This window comes from Rousettus aegyptiacus, unplaced genomic scaffold, assembly GCF_014176215.1.
Source record: "Rousettus aegyptiacus isolate mRouAeg1 unplaced genomic scaffold, mRouAeg1.p scaffold_m13_p_9, whole genome shotgun sequence".
Classification (NCBI taxonomy): Eukaryota; Metazoa; Chordata; class Mammalia; order Chiroptera; family Pteropodidae; genus Rousettus; species Rousettus aegyptiacus.
Window position 1 is genome coordinate 12,476,750 of NW_023416312.1, and position 20,174 is coordinate 12,496,923.

General features: G+C 41.5%; 2 protein-coding genes across 2 annotated transcripts; both read left to right on the forward strand.

Annotated features, from left to right (window-relative positions):
• Nucleotides 1-1,125: 1,125 nt before the first annotated feature.
• LOC107502416 (melanoma-associated antigen B5-like) lies at nt 1,126-2,217 on the forward strand. The gene has a single exon (XM_016129590.2). It carries the CDS (start codon nt 1,126-1,128, stop codon nt 2,215-2,217), a length of 1,092 nt encoding a protein of 363 aa, XP_015985076.2.
• Nucleotides 2,218-9,708: 7,491 nt separating this feature from the next.
• Nucleotides 9,709-12,763, forward strand: LOC107502417 (melanoma-associated antigen B5-like). Its single transcript, XM_016129591.2, is given in 3 exon segments — nt 9,709-9,763; nt 11,452-12,465; nt 12,467-12,763. Coding segments are annotated over 2 exon segments (1,080 nt in total). The 5' UTR covers nt 9,709-9,763; nt 11,452-11,514; the 3' UTR covers nt 12,596-12,763.
• The last annotated feature ends 7,411 nt before the right edge of the window (nt 12,764-20,174 follow it).

Consider the following 20,174-nt stretch of genomic DNA (forward strand, 5'->3'; position numbering starts at 1 on the left):
CAGCCTGACGCTGCACGAAGTTGTCCGGGATTTGAGGGCCTTGCTCTCAGGAAGGGGTGGGGGGCTGAGGGACTCAGGTCAGCCGAGAACGGAGCTCCAGGCCCTGCTGGGTGTTTAGGTGACAACCCTGAGTGACGCCTGAGGGAAGCTTCCACCCATGGAACCCAGAACTGCCCAGATCCCCGCCATTGCTGGTTGCCCTGGGACACCTGGGCGTCGTTGCCATGTGATGACATACGCACTGACTCCTGTGGTGTCACAAGGGGTGAGGGACTTAATCTCAGGTGCATAGTCTAGGGCCAGCAGTGGGAGGATTTCTTGGCTCCTGGAGGGCCAACCTGTGAACCCAGGGCTACGGTAACCACACACCGCAGCACAGTGCAAACCGCATCGAAGTCCTCCTGTACCTGGTCTCTGGAGAGCAGCGCAGGTGTGGTCAGAGGAGGACGCCCGCACCTCCTCCTGGGGTCTGAGCGAAGTGCTGGCCTCAGGACAAGGGGTGGGACTAGGGGTCGCGGAGGGATCTAGGCTGGGACGAGGGCCACAATAACGACCGAGGTACCCTCCACCCCTAATAGTAGGGATGACATAGAACCGGGCCCCGCCCCTGGCTTCGGCCCTTGAAGACCCAGCACAGGGCTACCCAGATGAAGCTCCAAAACACTTATTTCTGTTACATCTTTGGGAAGTGAATCCTTAGTTTGAAGGTGTAGCCACCATTCAGCTGGAGGGTGGGGAGACCAGGCCCAACGCGGAGCCCAGGGGAGGACCCTTAATGAGGACTGAGACCCCAAGGAGACCAGCACAGGAAACTCCTCACTGGGCAGGCCACACTGCGTTCCCAGACAGGGCTATGCTGAGGACCCCTTTACTTTCTCCTCACGGGTGCCCGGAACTGCCACCAAGTGACCGGTGCTCTTGAATGTGCAGTAAGAGCCTCCTCAAGCTCCAAAGCCACCGGCCCCTGCCGTCTCCTCCGTTCGCTGAGGCGGGCAGGCAGAGAGCAGCACCAGCGTTCCCAGGGCACGGGCTGGGGAATGTAGGAGCCCGGTGGGTTTTCAGAGCCGTGCCCTTGACATAACCTGAAAAGGTAACCTTCCCCATAACCGAGGCAGCACTTCCGTGATGAAGCTGCACACACCCTCCCGTCCTTCCTCCTCCAGGTGTCCTCAAGCACAGACCCGTGTCGTCATGGCTCGGCGTAAGAAGAAGAAGTTCCGTGCTCGTGAGCAATGCCACCAGGCCCCGGACTATTCCGAGACTCAGAGGTCTCATGAAGCGGTAGCCATGGATGAGCTTCCCTCCTGCTCCTCTGCCCTGGAGGTGCCTCCACAGAGCCAGTCAGAGACCCAGCCAGGTAGCACTTCCCAGGCATGGGGACAGGACTCAGACACCGTCACCTCTCCAGGCATACTTGACGCAAGCTCCGAGAATGGTGAGGAAAGCCACGAGGAAGAAGTTTCTTATTCCCCTGAGGGCTTCTCTGCTCAGAGCTCAGACAGCCCGTCTCCCACTGTGAATGTGGATGTGGTGGAGCAGTTCCTCCTGCACAAGTACAGAATGAACCAAAGCATCTTGAAGGAAGACATCGAGAAGATCCTGGGAGAGACACACCAGGACGAATACGCCGCGATCCTGGAGAAGGCCGCCGAGCACATTGAGCTCGTCTTTGCCATTGATTTGAAGGAAGTTGACTCAACCAAACACGAGTATGAGCTGGTCAGCAAGCTGAAACTCCCCAATAATGGGAGGATGCGTGCGGGCAGGGGCTGGCCCAGGACCGGCCTTGTCATGAATATCCTGGGCTTCATCTTCATGAAGGGCAACTGCGCCGCCGAGAAAGATGTCTGGCAATTTCTGAAAGTGTTGAAGGTATACGCGGGGAGGAAGCATTTCATTTACGGAGAGCCGAGAAAGTTCGTCAATAACGATCTGGTGAAGCTGAAGTACCTGGAGTACCGCCAGGTGCCCGGCAGCGATCCACCCCGCCATGAGTACCTGTGGGGGCCCAGAGCTTACGCCGAGACCAGCAAGATGAAAGTCCTCCACTTTTTGGCCAAAGTTGCTGACACGACTCCTACTGCCTTCCCCTTACAGTACGAAGAGGCCTTACGAGAAGAAAGGGCACGCGGCAGCCGTGCGGGGAGGGCTGGCACCAGTGTCCCAGCATGGCCTGATTCCAGGGCCCCGTCTTCTTCCTCCCAGACTGCACGCTGAGGAGTTTTGCATCAACATGGAAAAAAATCACATCCCAGCAGTGATTTCTGTGGAAGGTCCAGGAATCCCACAAAAAATTCTTGGGATGATGGAATAGACGAAATAAAATAACATCGACCTTGATTTGGCTTACTCTTCTCAGTCTTTTCTTTTGTAAAATTGATTTATACCTCATTATGCTTTGCTTCTTAAAGAAGGTAGGAGATACTACTCCTAAGAAGTGAGACCTCTGCCTCATTTTCTCTTCTATTCCCCAAACTTACATGAGCATCTGCTCTTGGAATGTCCATGGTAGTATGGGGCCTGCTAAGAAAAAGAAGGCAGAGCCACTGTCCATAGAATCCCGAGGTTGAAATCAGCTACCAAAAAAGGAAGACAGATTCCCTGTAATTCAGAAAGGTCAACCGATAGGAAAGGACGAGGAAGAAAAGAGGTTCCCCATTAGAGCAGTCAAGTGAAGGTTGCGCGAGTCAAAGCAGTTTGGGGCCAGACAGGGCAAGTCCTCCAGAGGGAGGTCATTTCAAGTAAGGCAGAATGGTGGGCTAGGGGTGGCTCAAAGACTCAGGAGCAAAGCGCACACTCAAACCAGGTGTCTGAAAGTTGAGAGACTGAACACTGGAACAAAAACTGCTCCTAATAGCCACGTTGGGATTGTGGGTGGTGTTCCAGGGGCAGTAACGGAAGGGGTCCCACACTCCTGTCCCAGTGCCGGGAACACAGTGCATTCATGGACTACCTTTTGGTGCCAAAATTAAAAGCAGGCCCATAGAAGAAAGGTGAGGTGAACATGAGGACAATGCACAATTCGGGGAATGGCGGTGAGGTTCATTTACTGTCCCTTGCCTTGGGTTTCTTGACAGCTTACTCTACTCAGGTGCTGGCCATGGTTCATTCCCAGCACTGTCCCCAATTGTAGCGTCCTTCCACTGGGTCATTCTCAGGATGACCCACTGGCTAACAGTGGATCCTGACCTGCCGGACAGTTCTTTCCTGGCCATTCTTGTATGTATCTTCCGTGCTGCTGATGTAATAGAGAATAGTAGAAGAAAAATATTAATTGAAATACTATGTATGTGTGTGTATGTATTTTTGTGTATGTATAGCTGTGTGTGTGTGCATATATATACATATATGTACAGATATGTGTGTTTGTATAAATACTTATATGTATATGTATGAAATATATATATGTGTGAAACATATTTATATGTAAATGTATCTTTGTGTGTGTATATATATATATGTACACATATGTGTGTCTGTATAAATATATATACTTATATGTATATGTATGAAAGAGAGACATTTACATACAAGAATTAAAGTTTAAACCTGCAGAGCAAAATACAAATAGGTCCCTCTCTGCTTGTCGAATTGAGTAATAAAATCATGCAATTTTATTATTTATGCTTTCCATATTTTACAAAACTGATGAAACACATGAGTTCCCATCATGATTATAAAATACTATAATCATAATGAGATTATAGTATTCTATGCATAGAAGCACCAGGCCAGGAACCTGCACCTGGGTATTGGATGTTACAAAAAAACCACCAGAGGGAACAGTGAAATGAGACACCCCATTTATTACTCACAAAACAGGGAAGCCTTAGCCTCAGGCACATTGGAGCTTCAGGAAAAGGCATCCGGCCAAGACCTGGCCTTCGTTAATATGGGAGCAGAAGGGAGAGGGATTGCCTCATCCTGGAGGAGAAGGCTCATTCCTGCTGGTGTGTACAGGCCATGCTGCCTCGCTAGTGCGGGGGAGGACTGGTCAGCCATGTCCTCAGGCAGGACAGGCTGATAATGTCCATTGGAACAGCCAATGGTGCAGATAGTGCCCATGGGAGCAGCGTGAAGTGTCCTTGGGGACAAGCACAGCCTGGCGAACTCTGTCCACTGTCCTTCTTGGGGCTGCTGACCCAGTAGTCTTCTTTGTCTTCTGTGCATGTGGAGGGGCTATGTTTGAATGAACCCCACACTATTCAAAATGGGATTCAGAAATGCATTTGTAAGGGTTCTCCCAATAAAGTGAATCAATAGAATAGAGTTGTATTTATGTTTACATATTATAAGTCATTGGCTCACGTGATTATGGAGGCTGACAAGTCCCCCGATCTGCAGGGTCAGTGGACAAGCAGGAGACCCAGGAGAGATGATGGCGCAGTTCCACGCCGAAGGCAACAGGCTCAAGGCCTGGTACGAGCTAATGTTTCTGTCAGAGACTGAAGACAGGGAAAAGCCAGTGTCCCATCTCAGAGGCAACCATGCAGAAGGAATTTCCCCTCACTCAGGGGAGAGTCAGACCTGTTCTATTCAGGCCTCCCTGATTGTAGGGGTGCACCCACACTGAGGGGGGAGGTCTGCTTCCCCCAGTGTACCAATTTAGATGTTAATCTCATTGAAAACACCCTCCCAGAAACACCCAGAATAATGTTTGGCCATAGTGTCCCACAGCCCGAATGGACATATAAATTTAACCATTAGCTGACCAAAGATAAACACACATTCTCTGCCTTACTTCCCCCTTTTGTAACCACAGGAAAAATCTACAACTAAGTATTAGGCTAGGCCCATGTAAACAACTTACAGGACTCCCTCAGGAAAAACTTTTCTGTTATATTTTATAAGCAGAAATTATATACAGTTGTTCCCTGATCGATGCTAGTGTGGGGGGCACTGATTCCACGTACAGTCGAAAATTAGCATATAACTTTGGGCTCCCTCAAATCTTAACACAGTTGTCCCTTTCTATCCAGAGGGGATTGGTTCCAGGAGTCCCTGAGGATACCAAAACCTGTGGATGCTCAAGTCCCTTATGTAAATGGTGTAAAACAATTTGTAAAGTTGGCCCTCTGCTTCTGAGGACTCCCAGTCATGGATCTAATATGCGTTCCATCCATGGTTGGTTGAATTCAGGAATGGGAAAGCAAAGCATTCAGAGGTCCCACTGTATATTTGATAAAAACAATCTAAGTGAGCTGAGCAGTTCAAACCAATGTTGTTCAATGCTGTGTATCATTATATACAGCAACCTAAAATGCAAATTATTAAAACAAGTTTTTTAAAATGAGAGTAGAAATAGTAAGTAGAACTCGATAAGAAGGTAGTATTCAACATGCTTGATGTATAGTTCTTTGTTTTTTTTTTTTTTCAAAATTTGGTCTTATGCTTTCTACCATCCAATGCAGAAAGGAGATAAAAAATGATTTTATTTATTTATAATGTCTGTAAAATGGAAACCAAAGTCACTGTTAGGCACAGCTCTTTTTTCTGCTACAAGAAGTGAAAGACAGTGAGAGATAGAGATAGAGATAGAGATAGAGATAGAGAGAGAGAGAGATAGAGATAGAGATAGAGATAGAGACAGAGACAGAGATATAGAGATAGAGTTAGAGACAGAGATAGAGAGATATAGAGATAGAGAGAGATAGAGATAGAGAGATAGAGACAGAGAAAGAGACAGAAATAGAATGGGAGAGAGAGAGAGAAAGAAGAGAGGGAGGGAGGGGGGGAGAGAGGGGGGAGAGGGGAGAGAGAGAGAGAGAGAGAGAGAGAGAGAGAGAGAGAGAGAGAGAGAGAGAGAGAGAGAGAGATCCCTCTTGGTTTCTGAAGCATATGAAGAAAGAACATTGTAGCTGATATAGGCTGTGCTTTGTTCTAGTATTGGGAATGCTAATAAGATCTTGCCCCTGCTCTCAACTCTGGAAGGTAGGAGCTTCATTATGGAAGGAAGATGTTGAGATATGCTCTATAACTTACAGGAATGTAAAAAGAATGAATGAGATGGGAGGTGTTACACAAGAACGCAGTAAAGTATAAATTCTCTGAGGTAAAGCAGTTTAAGTTTTGGAAGGTGCAAGTCAGTCCCTGCAATGTCATTTGAAATTAAGCTTCATGGTGGACTAGATGAGGCTATGGGACTGATGAGCACAGGACGGACCCTCAGATGAGGCATTTTGAGTTGAGAGAGAAAATATTTGAATGGTAAATGCAGCATATTGTAAGGTGTAAAATTGAAGCCCAATATGATGTACTGCCTGGGCATATGGTGAAACCAGCAGGGCCTCAAATCTCCTAACTCAAGTCTGCCTCCATACTCTTCACTTGCAGATCAAGTCCCCTCCTAAACAACCATTTTTATGAAGTGCACAAGGCATAGATCTTGTTTATTCCTAAGTAGCAGTTTTTCGTTCCATACCAGCCTGAGGAATTTTGCAGACAAACTGATTACATGCTGCTATGGGAACTAGGGGTCACCTCGACCTCTTGTACCACAAACCGTGCCTTCGATAGTCCCTGCTTATTCATTCTGTTCCTGAGCGCAGCCTTCATGTGACACTGTGGAGCATGTGGTGTCTTCATCCCCACTCCTGAGTACACACGATCAATAAATGGCTGTTTCTGTGTCTGGTGTTCTTTGGATGCCACATAACCATAGTGTGGAAATTACTTCCTCACCTTATGGGGTAAATAGAAGGCCATTAAGACAAGTGCTTATAAATTTCTTTGGGATGGTATATAACCCAGAAAGAAATCTTTACCTAGGACAGTATATTAGTTATCTCAGGCTGTCATAACACAATACCACAGACTGGGTGGCTTAAACATCCCAAATTTATTTTTTCATTGTTCTGGAGGCTGGAAGCCCAAGATCAAGGAGCTGGCAGGATTAGTTACCTCTGAGGACTCTCTCCTTGGATGCAGATGGCTGCCTTCTTCACTTGTCTGTCTCCTTGTGTGAATATATCCCTGGTGTCTCCTTATGTGCCCTAATCTCTCCTTACAAGGACACCATTCAGACTGGATTATAGTTTACCCTAATGGCCTCCTTTTAACTTAACCAACTCTTTAAAGACCTTATCTACAACTACAGTCACAACCTGAGGTACTGGGTGTTATGACTTCAACAAGAATTTGGGTGGAGACACAATTTAGCTCCTAAAAGGCAGGTTTGAAAGGTGTCCTTACTCTTATCTGAAAGCACATTTTATCCAGAGAGTTTCTGAGAAATAAGGGGGAAGTCTCTAAGGCGAGATGCATAGAAGCCACTGTGTTGACACTTTTTACTTTGAATGGATAGAGCCAGATCCCACTGCATTAAAAGAGTATTTTATACAACAAAGTTTCAGGATACAAAATCAGTGTATGAAAATCCATTATGTTCCTATATACTAACAATGCAATTTCAGAAAAAGAAATGAAAAAAATAATTCCTTTTGGAATTGCAACAAAAAGAATAAAATACTTAGAAATGAACTGAACAAAGGATGCGAATAACTTATACACTGAAAAATACAAGGCATTATTAAAAGAAATTGAAAAAGACACAAAGAAATAAAAAGATATTCTGTGTTCATGGACTGGAATAACTGACATAGGAAAAATAACCATATTACCCAAAGCAATATACAGATTCGGTGCACTCCTCATCAAAATCCCAAAGGCATTTATTAAAGAAATTGAACAAAAAAAATTATCTGATTTGTATGGAACCACAAAGACCCCGAATAGCCAAAGCACTCCTAAAGAGAATATATTGTAAGTCTTCACCTGACAACTGAATTTGATAAAGCATATCTTATAAGACTATGGGAAAAGAGAATAAGGAAGCATATATATATATATATATATATATATATATATATATATATATATAACATGAGAATATAATGCTAAGTGATATAAGACATATGGAAGAAGTTGAGAACTATATGATTTCACTCATATGCGAGATATAAAACTGAAAGCAACAACAAACAAAAACTTATAGACACAGACAACAGTATGGTGGTTATCCAAGGGGAAAGGGGGAGGGAGGGAGATAGAAAAGGGTAAAGGAGGTCAAATACAGTGATGGAAGATTTGACTTTGGGTGGTGAACACACAATGCAATGTACATATGACGTTACTGAATTGTGCACTTGAAACCTATGTAATTTTATTAACCAATGCCACTTCAATAAATTTCATTAAAAAACAAAATAACATACACAAAAGAGCATTTTAATTAAGTTATCCTGAGTGTAATTTGGCAAATTCTAAGTGAGGGCTATATTTTGGTGGGGAAGAAACAATAGAATATGAAGGTGGTTTGGATGGAAGGACAGCTGGAAACGACTGAAAGAATTGGTCTTTGACAAAATTTTAGGAACTCTGAGTTTCATCCAAGTCGTAGGAAAAAATGGACCAATATTAAATAATAAATGCTGTAATGGGGTAACTATTTAATTTTACATACTAAAGCAAATTTTTGGCTGATTTGGTATTCTTTTGTCTGAGAGCATTGTAATTTCTGTGACACATCCTTGATTCTAATAAAAAAAACATGCTTAGAATGATATTGTCTAGGCAAAAATCATAACTGCTATTCATTATATAACCAATATTTGCCAGTGATCCTGACAGATACTTTACATACAGTACATACATTCCCATAGTCTTATAAGATAGGCTTTATTGAATTCAGTTGTCAGATGAAGACTTGCAATATATTCTCATATTCACAAGTGGGTAAATGACAGAACGAGACAAGACCCATGGTCTGAATTCTTCCAGGGCACACACTGTTCCATCACTCCCACCCTGAAACAGATCTTGTGTATCTTTATTTACTTTTCTTCTCACTACTTCAAAATGTATCTCAGGCTATTCAAAAAATAATAATTTTTTGCTCCAAGTACTGGATTGGAATACATAGCCAGAGCAGTAAGAATACCAAAATAAATGAGCAGTACGAATAATGAAAGGGTATAATATCAGGTAATAATATGATCATCTACATGTGCAGTGTCAGTTAACCTCAAAAGATTAGGTGTTACAAAATTATCTGGTTCAGCTCATTTTCTATACTAAGTAAGTAAATCTATTACAACTGAAGTTACATTAAGAGGCCAAGTGTGGGTCATAAAGAGAAGGAACAGAACAGTGTTTGTTTGTTTTGTGTGTGTGTTTTTTTTCCACTGATAGTCCACCACCAATCCTGAGTTCTCTGGTTTGTTCCTTAGCTTCCCATCTCACATCACTCATGAGACACAGACCTATTCTCTGCAAAATTTAAAATAGGAATCTACTCAAGAGTTTGCAGGGATGTGGCATTTCTGGGAAAAAAGCTTTTCATTGAAGAGGTGGGAGCCACGATAAGGACCCAGATTCATGACTCAATCATCTATAGGTTCATGCAGAGACTTCCCTTCACTTGCTTTTGGACCTACACCGTCAGGCTGACTTTGGCACAGACAATTTCAGAGGTAAGGACCTTGTTGTAAGGGGGGGGGGGGCGGGGTGGGGAGAGGGAAGTGCCTAAGGTTCTGAGAGGAGCATAATCAGAATTCTCTGGGAAACTGAAGAGTACCATCCACTCCAGAACAGAGGGGGCGCCGGAGATCCCACCGAGTCTGTCAGCCTTGAAAGGCCGGGTCATTGGTGACGTGAAAGGCAGTGCTCACTTCCTCCTAGCGGTCTCAAGAAGTGGGAGACTTTGGCTCAGGCAGTGGCCTCAGGACAGGCGACTGAGGAGTCCCAGGCTACAGCAAAAGTCACGGTGAGGAGCCCAAATGAAGAATAAGGGAACCTGTCCCCTCCCCCCCCCACCCCAGAGGCAAACCTCTGCCGCTCCCCCTAAAGCCCTGCCCCTGTTCTCAGGCGTAGAGAACCCGGGGGCATGGCAGTCGGGCTGAGTGAGATTTCCAGCCGGAGGGTCGTAGAAAGCTGAGAGCCTTGGTATAAGTGGGCAGCCTCAGTTCAGGAGAGGGAGAAGATAAAAGACATTAATAAGTGTCAAGGTGAGGGAACATAGGCGGAAATTTTTGCCAAGACCCGGTTGCAACTCCCGTAGGACTCAAGCATGGCGGTCGGATAGATCGAGCCTTCCTTTCCTGCATGATGAATCAGGAAGTGGAGGGCCTTGACCTGAGGGGGTGGGTACCATGCCCTGCAAGAAATCAGTCGGAACTCTGAGTGAGGTCCTGGGGAAGCATCAGCCCCAAAACAGTGAAGTGGCACAAAACTTGCCTCTGCCATCAACCCCAGGGAGCCCGGTGCAAGGCTATTAGGCTTCTGCAACAATTGCACAGAGATATGAGGACCTTGGTCTGAGGGAAGGGGCCTCAAGTTAGCAAAGTAAAGCATCCCAGGCACGGCTAGGAATCAGAGTAAGGAACCTATGTGAGGACACAGGGAATTCGCACCATGTTGGTAGCCTGAGATTCCTGTGCATTTGGTGATATGATGACTGACACTCGTTTTCTCCTATTGTGTGATAGGAGGTGGGAGTGGGGGGGGGGTGAGATATTTTGTTTTAAACAGATGGCTTACCCTCACAGTAGGAAGATTTCCAGATCTTTTCAAGAGTTAAGGAGGTCCCCCAGACCATGATGTCTGAGGGAACACCCAAAATGAGGGTACAAGAGCACCCCTATTTTCAGCCTTGAGGACAGTGGGCATATGGGGAGACCCTCATCCTCCCGGGAGGGAAAGGGTTCTCAGGAAATGTTGGCAGGAGAGAGGACTCCCAAGTTATGTCAAGATTGAGGGGCCAGCCATTATCGAATAGATAACAACCAATCTGAGCCCCACCTTTGCATTCAGAACTTAAAGGCTCATGGCAGGGCTGGCAGGTTAAGGCTCACCACCACTAATTTACATCAAATCTAAGAGAGAACAGATATTTACTGAGAGGGTGCAGCCACCAGTCAGCAGAAGGATTTTATACCAGGTACTACCTATAGACCAGGTGAGTGCCCTGAATAAGAAGTGAGGATCTAAGCAGCTCATGAAAGAGAAAGCTCCAAATAACTCTCAATTTGGTGCCCCCTGATAGGAATAGGAGCTAAGGAACCTTTTCGTTGTCTTCTCTGGGGTATCAGGTGCTGGCTTTGGTCTGAGGTATCCACTTCATAGCAAGCAGAATAGAGGGACCCGGGAACTGCCAATACTTGACATGATATTCCTGATTGTGAACTGAGAATACCCCATACACTAGAGCAGAGACTCCCCACTGGCAGCCCCGCCCCTCCCTGCTATCACCCAGTACACCCCAGGCATGGTTGACAGGCTGCAGCCTAAGGTTCCCTTTTACTTCCTCCACAGGGCTCTCAGGGCTGATGAGAACAGGAACCCTGAAGGTTCCTGGAGCAGTGCCCTCAGACCCTGCAGAGGTGGCCTTGGGTAGAACCGAGGTGGAACCTCCCTGCTGAAGGTGCTCACACCATCTCATTCTCCTTACTCCAGGTATCCACATCTCCTGACCTTCTGCCCATACTCCTGCCTGCTGTTCCTGACCATAGTGTCATCATGCCTCGGAGTAACAAGAGTAAGCGTCAGGCCTCCAAGAAACGATTCCAGGCCCAAGGTGAGACTCAGGATTGTGAAGGTGATAAGGCCACTGCAGTAGCTGAGGAGGAGTCCGCTTCCTCCTCCTCGCTTCAGTGTGAAGGTAATACCCAGAGTCAGCCTGCTGCTGAGTTATGCAGCACTTCTGAGGAGCCTCAAAGCACACCAGTCACCACTACTGCAGTCATTTCTTGCCCTGGATCTGACGAAGCTTCCAACAACCAAGATGAGGATACGGCAGAAGCCTCTGAGGCCCCACCCTCCACTGAGAGCTCAGACATGGATGATTTAACCAAAATCGCCATGTTTTTGGAGCGATTCCTTCTGTACAAGTATAAAATGAAACAACCCATTATGAAGGAAGACATGCTGAGGATTGTCGGCACATACTACCAAGACCAATTTGCTGAGATCCTCAAGAAGGCCTCTGAGCACATTGAGGCCGTCTTTGCATTAGATGTGAAGGAAGTCGACTCAACCAGCCACTTATATGACCTTGTCAGCAAACTGAAACTCCCCAACAATGGGAGGGTGCGTGCTGGCAGAGGGTTACCCAAGACCGGTCTCCTGATGAATATCCTGGGCATGATCTTCATTAAAGGCAACTGTGCCACTGAGGAAGACATCTGGCGACTCCTGAGTCTGATGCGAGTATATGCTGGAAGGAAGCACTTCATCTATGGGGAGCCCAGGAAGCTCATCACCAAAGATTTAGTGAGGCTCAAGTACCTGGAGTACCGCCAAGTGCCCGGCAGTGATCCTCCACGCTACGAGTTCCTGTGGGGTCCGAAAGCACATCTTGAAACCAGCAAGATGAAAGTCCTGCAGTTTTTGGCGAAGATCAACGATACCATCCCCAGTGCTTTCCCGTCCTGTTACAGAGAGGCTTTGAAAGATGAAGAAGAGAGAACACGGGCCATTGGATGCAGCGAGGGCTGCCGCTACTGCTGAAGTCGGTGCACCTTCCAGGGCCATGGCCAACAATGTCTTTTCACCCCTAGAGAAGTTTGAGGCTTCTTGTCCTCTAGACAAGAACATATAACATCATAATGGGAATTATAGTCTTGGAAATATAAAAGAATCTCCTAGTAAAATGGTTGAGATAATAGAATAGGAAAAACAAAAGATCAGAATTAGTTTTCCTTGTCCCTTTTAGTCTAAAGTTTTGCAAAATTAAATGAGTTATATTCTCTGATGTTCTTAGCTTATTAAAAAACATGAAACATTAAAATTTTAATAAATTAGACTTGGTGTTTGCTGGCTCTTTTTATTCACCACACACTGAGTATGTGCTCTTTGGAAGACTCAGTGTTAGCTGGGGATGCTAAACAAAATCCAGCCTCTGCTCATATAATTTTAGAGCCTGTGAGTTGCACCCATGTGAGCAAGATATCAAAATACCCATTATGACCTATAGGTAAAATTAAAAGAATGGATAAGGAAGAAAGTGTTCCTTATGGGAGCATTTAAGTGGAAATTTCCTGTGCAAGCTGTTTGGTACTTGAGGAATCTTTAAGTCCTCATGGGGATGTAATTTTCATTTATACTATATGTTAGACTGGTTGTAGAAATGGTGAGGCCCTCTGCTGATATGCTTCATAGTTGAGAGACAATAGTGTGTGTTAATCTGTTTGGGCTGCTAAACAAAATACCACAGACTGGGTGGCTTAGACATTTTAACAATTAATGTGTCAGCAGATTCGGTTCCTGGTGAGAGCTTTCTTCCTGGCTTGCAGACGGCCACCTTCTCCCTCTGTCCTCACATGGCAGAGGGAAAGTTCTTGTCTCGCTTGTCCTTATTATAAGAACACTAATTGCATCATGGTCACCCCATCCACATGACCTCATCTAAACCTAATATAAACCTAAAAGCAACAAATGAACAGGACAAACAGACAATAGACTAGTGGTTAGCAGAGGGGAGGGAGGAGGGAGGAGGGGAGAGGTAGACAGGGTAAAGAGAATCAAATATGTGGTGACAGAAAGAAATTTAACTATGGGAGGTGAACACAGTGTAAACATATATATGCCTTACTGTTAAAGTGTACAGCTGAAACTTACTGGATTTCATTAATCAATGTCGCCATAGAAATATAAATAAATAAATAGATAGATAGATAGATAGATAAAATTTAAAAGGAAAAAAAAACCTAATTACCTCTCAAAGACCCTGTCTCTAAATAAGATCACACTGGAGGTTAGGGCTTTAAGATATGATAGAAACACAGTCTATAATGGAAAACTGTTGCTATGACATACTTTGGGACTATGGGTAAACCAGAAAAAATCTCTACTTGGGGCAGGAAAGGAAGGTGCCCTCTGTTCTTGCCCTGGTGCAGATGAACACAGTATGCAAACTAGGTGTTCTATGTGCATCATCTCCAGGGGGTTTCTGAGAAATAAGGTTGATATTCCCTAGAGGTGAGATGCCAAGAAGCCCCTGTGCTAACACTTTTTGCCCCAATTTGGAAGAACCAAACCCTGCTTCATTAAAATGAAATTAAATTAGGTTATATTGAGTGTAATTTGGCAAACTCTTAAGAGAGGGCTAACTTTTGTGAGGGTGTAATGAATATTAAGTAAAGGTGGTTTGAAGGGAAAGGCAACTGGGAGGGATAGAAGGACTTGTACTTTGACACCAATTCTGGGACCTTGAGTTGCAGCCAGCTGGGGAAGGCAGCACCACATCTCAATTAAATGATAAGTGTTAAATGATAGTTTTGCTAGTGAGGGAGAATTTTTGGTTGATTAAGTGTTCTTTGAGAATATTGCATATTCTCTGACATCTCCTGGATTTAAAAAAAATATTCCAAGGGAAGTGGGTGGCATCATCTGAGATCAAAATAATAATATTAACTGTCATTCTTTAAATATTGGGCAATATTTGCTAGTCATTTTGCCATGTGGTTTATATATAGTACATACATTTCAACAGTCCTATAAAATAGGGCTTACCAAACTCACTTAGAAGATGAAGAACTTGCAATTTGCTTAAGATCACAAGACTGCTTAGTAGCAGAACTGGGACCAGGTCTCTGGTCTGAAATTGTCTAGAGGCCACATTGTTGCACTTCTCCCAAACCGGAGGCAGACAGACCTGTCCCTTAATTCTTTTCTGTCCTCACTATTCTAAAATGTTTCTCAGGCAATAAAAAAGGCACCTTAGCCAAAGTACTAACAATAGGCCTATTGAAGGGGAAGGCAAATATGACAATGAATCAAAATTTGGGGATTGTCCTTGGGTTTCATTTTCCCAGGATCCCACTAAGAGCTAACTGCCCAGGAACTGGTAATTTTGTCCACCTCCAGCTTTTTCCATCATCATAGCTCCCTCCCCTCGAGATTTCCCCAGAATGCCCTCCTTCCATGGAACATGACCTGCTGACCAGCTCTTCACTGCAGCCTCCTCTGAGGGTGTACGCTGCTCACAGTGGAGCAGACAGCTCATATCACCTGCTCTCCCGACAGGGCATACCAGTTCCCTGGCAGTCAGTCACTTCTTTGGATCTATTATCATCTTTCTATTCCTGTTTATGTGGTAATTTGGAGATTCTCTCTCTCTCTCTCTCTCTCTCTCTCTCTCTCTCTCTCTCTCTCTCTCTCTCTCTCTCTCGTTTTTCAAGTGTTGTTCCTTTTAATAGATTAGTTAAATAGCTTCTGAGTATAAGTTTCTGAATCACTTTGTTTATACATTTTTTGCTGTGTATCAAGTTTATAGTAGAGTTTTTATATTTTGTGAATCAAATTGGGAAGACTTCTTTCTTATTTTTGATCCAAAAAAAGGATAAATGGCATCCAAATAGGTATTACTTTGAAAATTTGAAAAATCTCCATAGCAAAATGGTTGAGATCAAGAGATAGTGCAAAATAGAAAGTTATTATGCTGAGTGAAGTAAGTCAGAAAGAGAAAGATAAAAACCATATGATTTCACTTATATGTGGAATCTAAGGAACAAAAAGAACAAACTAATCAAAAACAGACTCACAAATATAAGGACAATTTGGTGACAGAGGGGAGGGAGTTTGGGGGGCTGGGAGAATGGGATGATAGATTAAAAAAGTACAAAATTAGTAGTTGGGCACAAGGATGGGGAGCACTACAGTTAGCATTAATATGTTGGCTAAGTGGAGGGCTAGGGGAGGGAGGGAACAATTAGGGGGATTGTTTTATAAATAATATAGATGTCTAACCAATATACTGTATACTTGAAACTAATTTAAATTAAAAATTTTATTTAAAAAAAGAGATAGTTCGAAATAAAGATTGTTAATTCCTATCTTTTACATTTTTTGTGGTTCAGTAAAATTAAATGACACGTACTTGGATTTTCTTAATTTTCTTAAGAAATGAGGACAAATTAAATGTTAATAAATTACATAACATGCTCACTTACACATAATTATTAGAAAATAAAAATATTTCAAATCTTGATTTCAAAAAAACAGAACTATATAAACTATTTTGGCATGTTAGGCTTATATAAATGCATGCCAAATAATAAATTACTAATACACATTTTACAAAGACTGCATATAGTGAATACTGACAGGAGTTCTGTGAGGGAGGGCAAAGTCCCCCACTTCCCTTTAGTTCTTGTAACTGGTTGAATAATTAAAATAACATAAGGCAGATTAACAGGAGAAAACCAAGTTTTAATAGGAAAATCACATATACCTGAAAATTCCAAACACAGTAAGACAAGATGAGCATATATGTCATTCTGGACTAAGGAAGTAAGGGACTCCAAAGAAAACTAAGGTAGTTTACAGGGAGATGAAGAGTTACTGTTCAGTAAACAAACATTTGCTGGAATTTGATCAAATGGTTATCTGGGGGTGATAGTTCTTTGAATAGGGGAAGAAGAACCTTTGACCTTTTGTTTCTTAAAAATAAAATAATTCTCATACCAGAGAAACGCATTTCTGGGTTTACAAATTTTGCTTTCCTAGAGTTCTATGAGAATTAATATGTACAATTGTTTTCACTGCATGAAAAAGCAGTTCGTAAAAATTGAAGTTTAAGCCACAATGCTAAAATACTGCACGAGTCCAAGCCACCTGCTATCCATGAATACAATACTGCTCTTAAAGCATTATTTGGAAATTTAAAAGTTTCAAATATAAATATTGTAGGGATAGTACACACTGTAGTAAGATTTAAAAAAAAAATAAATGGGACTAGTTCATGATACGGTCTACTGGTATATAACATTTCTCCTAGAGAAACAAAGAATGTTTTAGGACCAATGCATAAAACAGAAGCTCAGATTTCTTCCTTTGTCTGCCACTTATGTGATCATCCTTATTAAATAGTCTTTTAAATTCTCAAAATACTTTTTTTTTCTAGCTTCTAGCTTTTGCAAATGAGCAGTTACTCATTTGCAAATAAAGGATGTTCATTTTTTGATTTGTAGTTTCTCTTGCATAATAAATTCGTATATGTAACAAGGGAGGAATTCTTTAATGGCTGCAAACCAAGAAAAAGTAAATTTCTTAACTCAATAAAATCTTTAAAATAATATACCAGACTATTCTTTACAAGGTGAAAGTGTCGTATTATACAGGTCGTTTATTGTATAATTTATTTAATTTTTATCTGACCAAAATATAGAGTATAAATTTTATTTATCTAAATTGAAATTATTATACTTACCTGTAATTGAGTTAAACTTTTTGTCTAATTATTTAGTGTGAAAGTAAAAAGCATTAAATGGCTAAAGTAATAAAGAAAGTGATATCTGACCTTTTATTTTGTATTGGCTTTGCTAATTGCGAAAACAACAGAAATACCACAAATTAGAACACCAATAAATTATTTTTAACAATAATTGACAATGGTCCTAACAGATATTAACATACTGATACTTAATATGAACAAAGAATTGTAAATTTCCCTTTGAAGGATACCTCTAAGTATTTACCATAGATAGCATCAAGCATATTCTCAATGGTCAATAAATGTTTGAAATAAGCAAATCAATTGATTAGCAGCATTATACATTCAATTATAGTTAACATTATTGTATTGAATCACGTTCTCCTAGAAATTGGTTATTCCTGCATGAAATTTATGTTAATTGTTTTAACCAGAATATCAACTTAATATCAACCCAGATAATAGAAAAAAAATACCATGTAGAACAAATGAATACCTTTAAAATTTCACAATAGAGGTCCATAAAATGTGAGATGTGAAAAGGACTTTCAAAGTACTAAAAAGTGATTCCATTTCCAATGCCCTCCTTGACTTGTATTTTATAAAATAAGGTTGTATGGGAAATGACAAACACCCATTCAAAAAGCTAAGGAATAAAATCATTTAGAAATTACAGCTAACGGCTGTAAGGTCAGTGGCCACGTTACCAAAATTGAGTTAAACTTTCTCTCAATGTGAGACAAAAGTAATGGTTATTTATACCAATTCCACTTCTTGGTTTGGAGTAACTAGTTCTGAAGTGCCAGATAAATTTCTGATGATGGATGATACTTTCTTTTACTCTCTTAAAGTGAAAGGAAGCAGGATTTGCCAATCCCAAATATGTCACTTTGAAATAAGAATTATTTTGAGCTGATTGTTTTTCAGAACTGCAGACAAAGGACAAACTCTGAAAACCATGTAAAACTTACCCTTTTTTAAGAGACATTTATAAGGGAAATCTATATTTGTAAGGGTGTTTCCCTCTCTCTACCAATGAAGAAGGCAAGGACTTAAAATTGCATTAACAACTTTACCCTTGCTTACTGTGCTTTATCTCATAATCTTCATAAATGACATGCATGTATCACACACACACATTCTGTCTTTCGCTGGAGATGGCATTTAAGGTAGTGGCTTGGGCCATTTTGGAGAGTTATTTGGTTTTCCTGGGTCTCTTCTATGTATACAGGAGATATGATGTTATTAAACTTCTGTTTAATTTGATTTTTCTCCTGTTAATCTGTCTTTTATTAAGGTGGTGGGTGGGGAGTTCTCAGCCAAATACCTAGAAGGGTAGAGATAAAATCCCCCTACAAAAATTTATCTGTTAAAATACACATTTCATCAGATATCTCATTTTGCTCATTTTGTTTTACTGCTTTACAAGTTTTATTACTGTTATTGAAAATAGTATTTAATTACTAATTATTGTCCAAATTGCCCAGGCAGTTAAATAGACATCTACAACATCTTAAACAATAAATACTAAATGAAGACATTAAAATCTAAAAAGTGAAAAAGTAAATTTGCAAACTGCTGTGTCCACACTTTGGCAATTAAAAGACTGTAAGATAAAAACTATCAGTATTTCAAAAATTTTTTGACTACCGAAACAATAAGATCAAGTAAGACTAAGTAAAAATATGATTCCTTATATTATTGCTGATTTCTGAGATAACATTTTTAATCAAATTATTTAAAAAACAAACTAAGACCAATACTCTTAAATCAAGAGTATCACTAATAATTAACATAAAGAACACCCACTGGAAACATACCGCCACGAAGCAGAAGCAAAATGTGACCAAATATTTTGTAATAAATGTTTAAGAAAATACAACAAAGCATTCAGCTCTCTGACCAAAGACCCAGGAAAGCAATACAATAAAGCAGGAAAGTGGTGACAGGAAAGACAGTAGGATCCGATGAAAATTAAGATGGCAGAACCGAGGAAAGAATCATTAGGATAAATCAAATGATCACAGAAAGGAAGAGGCATTTTAGAATGAATGCAATAGATAGTTTAAGAAGCATAATAAGGAATATTGAGGAAATTAATGATAAAAAAATATTATAAAATGAAAATCTATGTAAGCTAAATCAACTGTCTTAGATAGCTGAGTAACTGGTCCATTTTTGGCAGCGAGTGGTTATAAACAACGAAAAATGTAATACAATATTGAAATACATAAGCTTATATTTTGAAGGTTATAATATAGCTAAGAACAAATTAGAATAACCTCATAAAAATGGACTTCTTTGTGTTAATGATATTCAAATATCTTTGTACTTTTGCATTTTTAATTTTATTAGATATATTACATGAAGATAGATACACACGATTTTAAATATATGCTTAAAATGAGTATAGATGGTTTATTTCTAGTGCAGCCTTTTTTTTACATGTCTACTTTGCTTGGCTCATATATGCCCCCTTCTCTGTTGCATACATGCATATGCAACTTGCTTTTCTCAATAATAACTAATAAAAATATCCAACTCAATTAGTAAAGTTACTATTCATTTTTTTAAAATAGTAATATAATAACTAATAGTATGGATATAATACAGGGAGGAGGCAAGCGAATTAAAATGTTAAATCAAGCCACATTGAGAGACTGCAATATGCTGATCAGCCGTGCAGCCAGGCCAGGAGGATGCCTGCAGAACAAAGGAAGATTTCTGCAGGGATTGCTAACAACCCATTTCCCACACCTGTAAGGGGGAAACAGGAAAAACAGAGTCTTTTAGTGGCGCCCTTCACAAATAAAATAGTTCATTCCCTATGGTTTAAAGGCCTGGAGCTGCCAGCAGGCCTTTTAGGCTACATACTCTTCTTCTCCTTCCTCAATCTATGTCCATATCAAAGGTAACCAATAAAAAAACTCTTTAAACTGTAACTCACAGGAACTAAAGAATGATA

What these genes read in the sequence shown, in the direction of transcription:
- LOC107502416 (XM_016129590.2), top strand. Translation starts at nt 1,126, where the DNA reads ATGAAGCTGCACACACCCTCCCGTCCTTCCTCCTCCAGGTGTCCTCAA.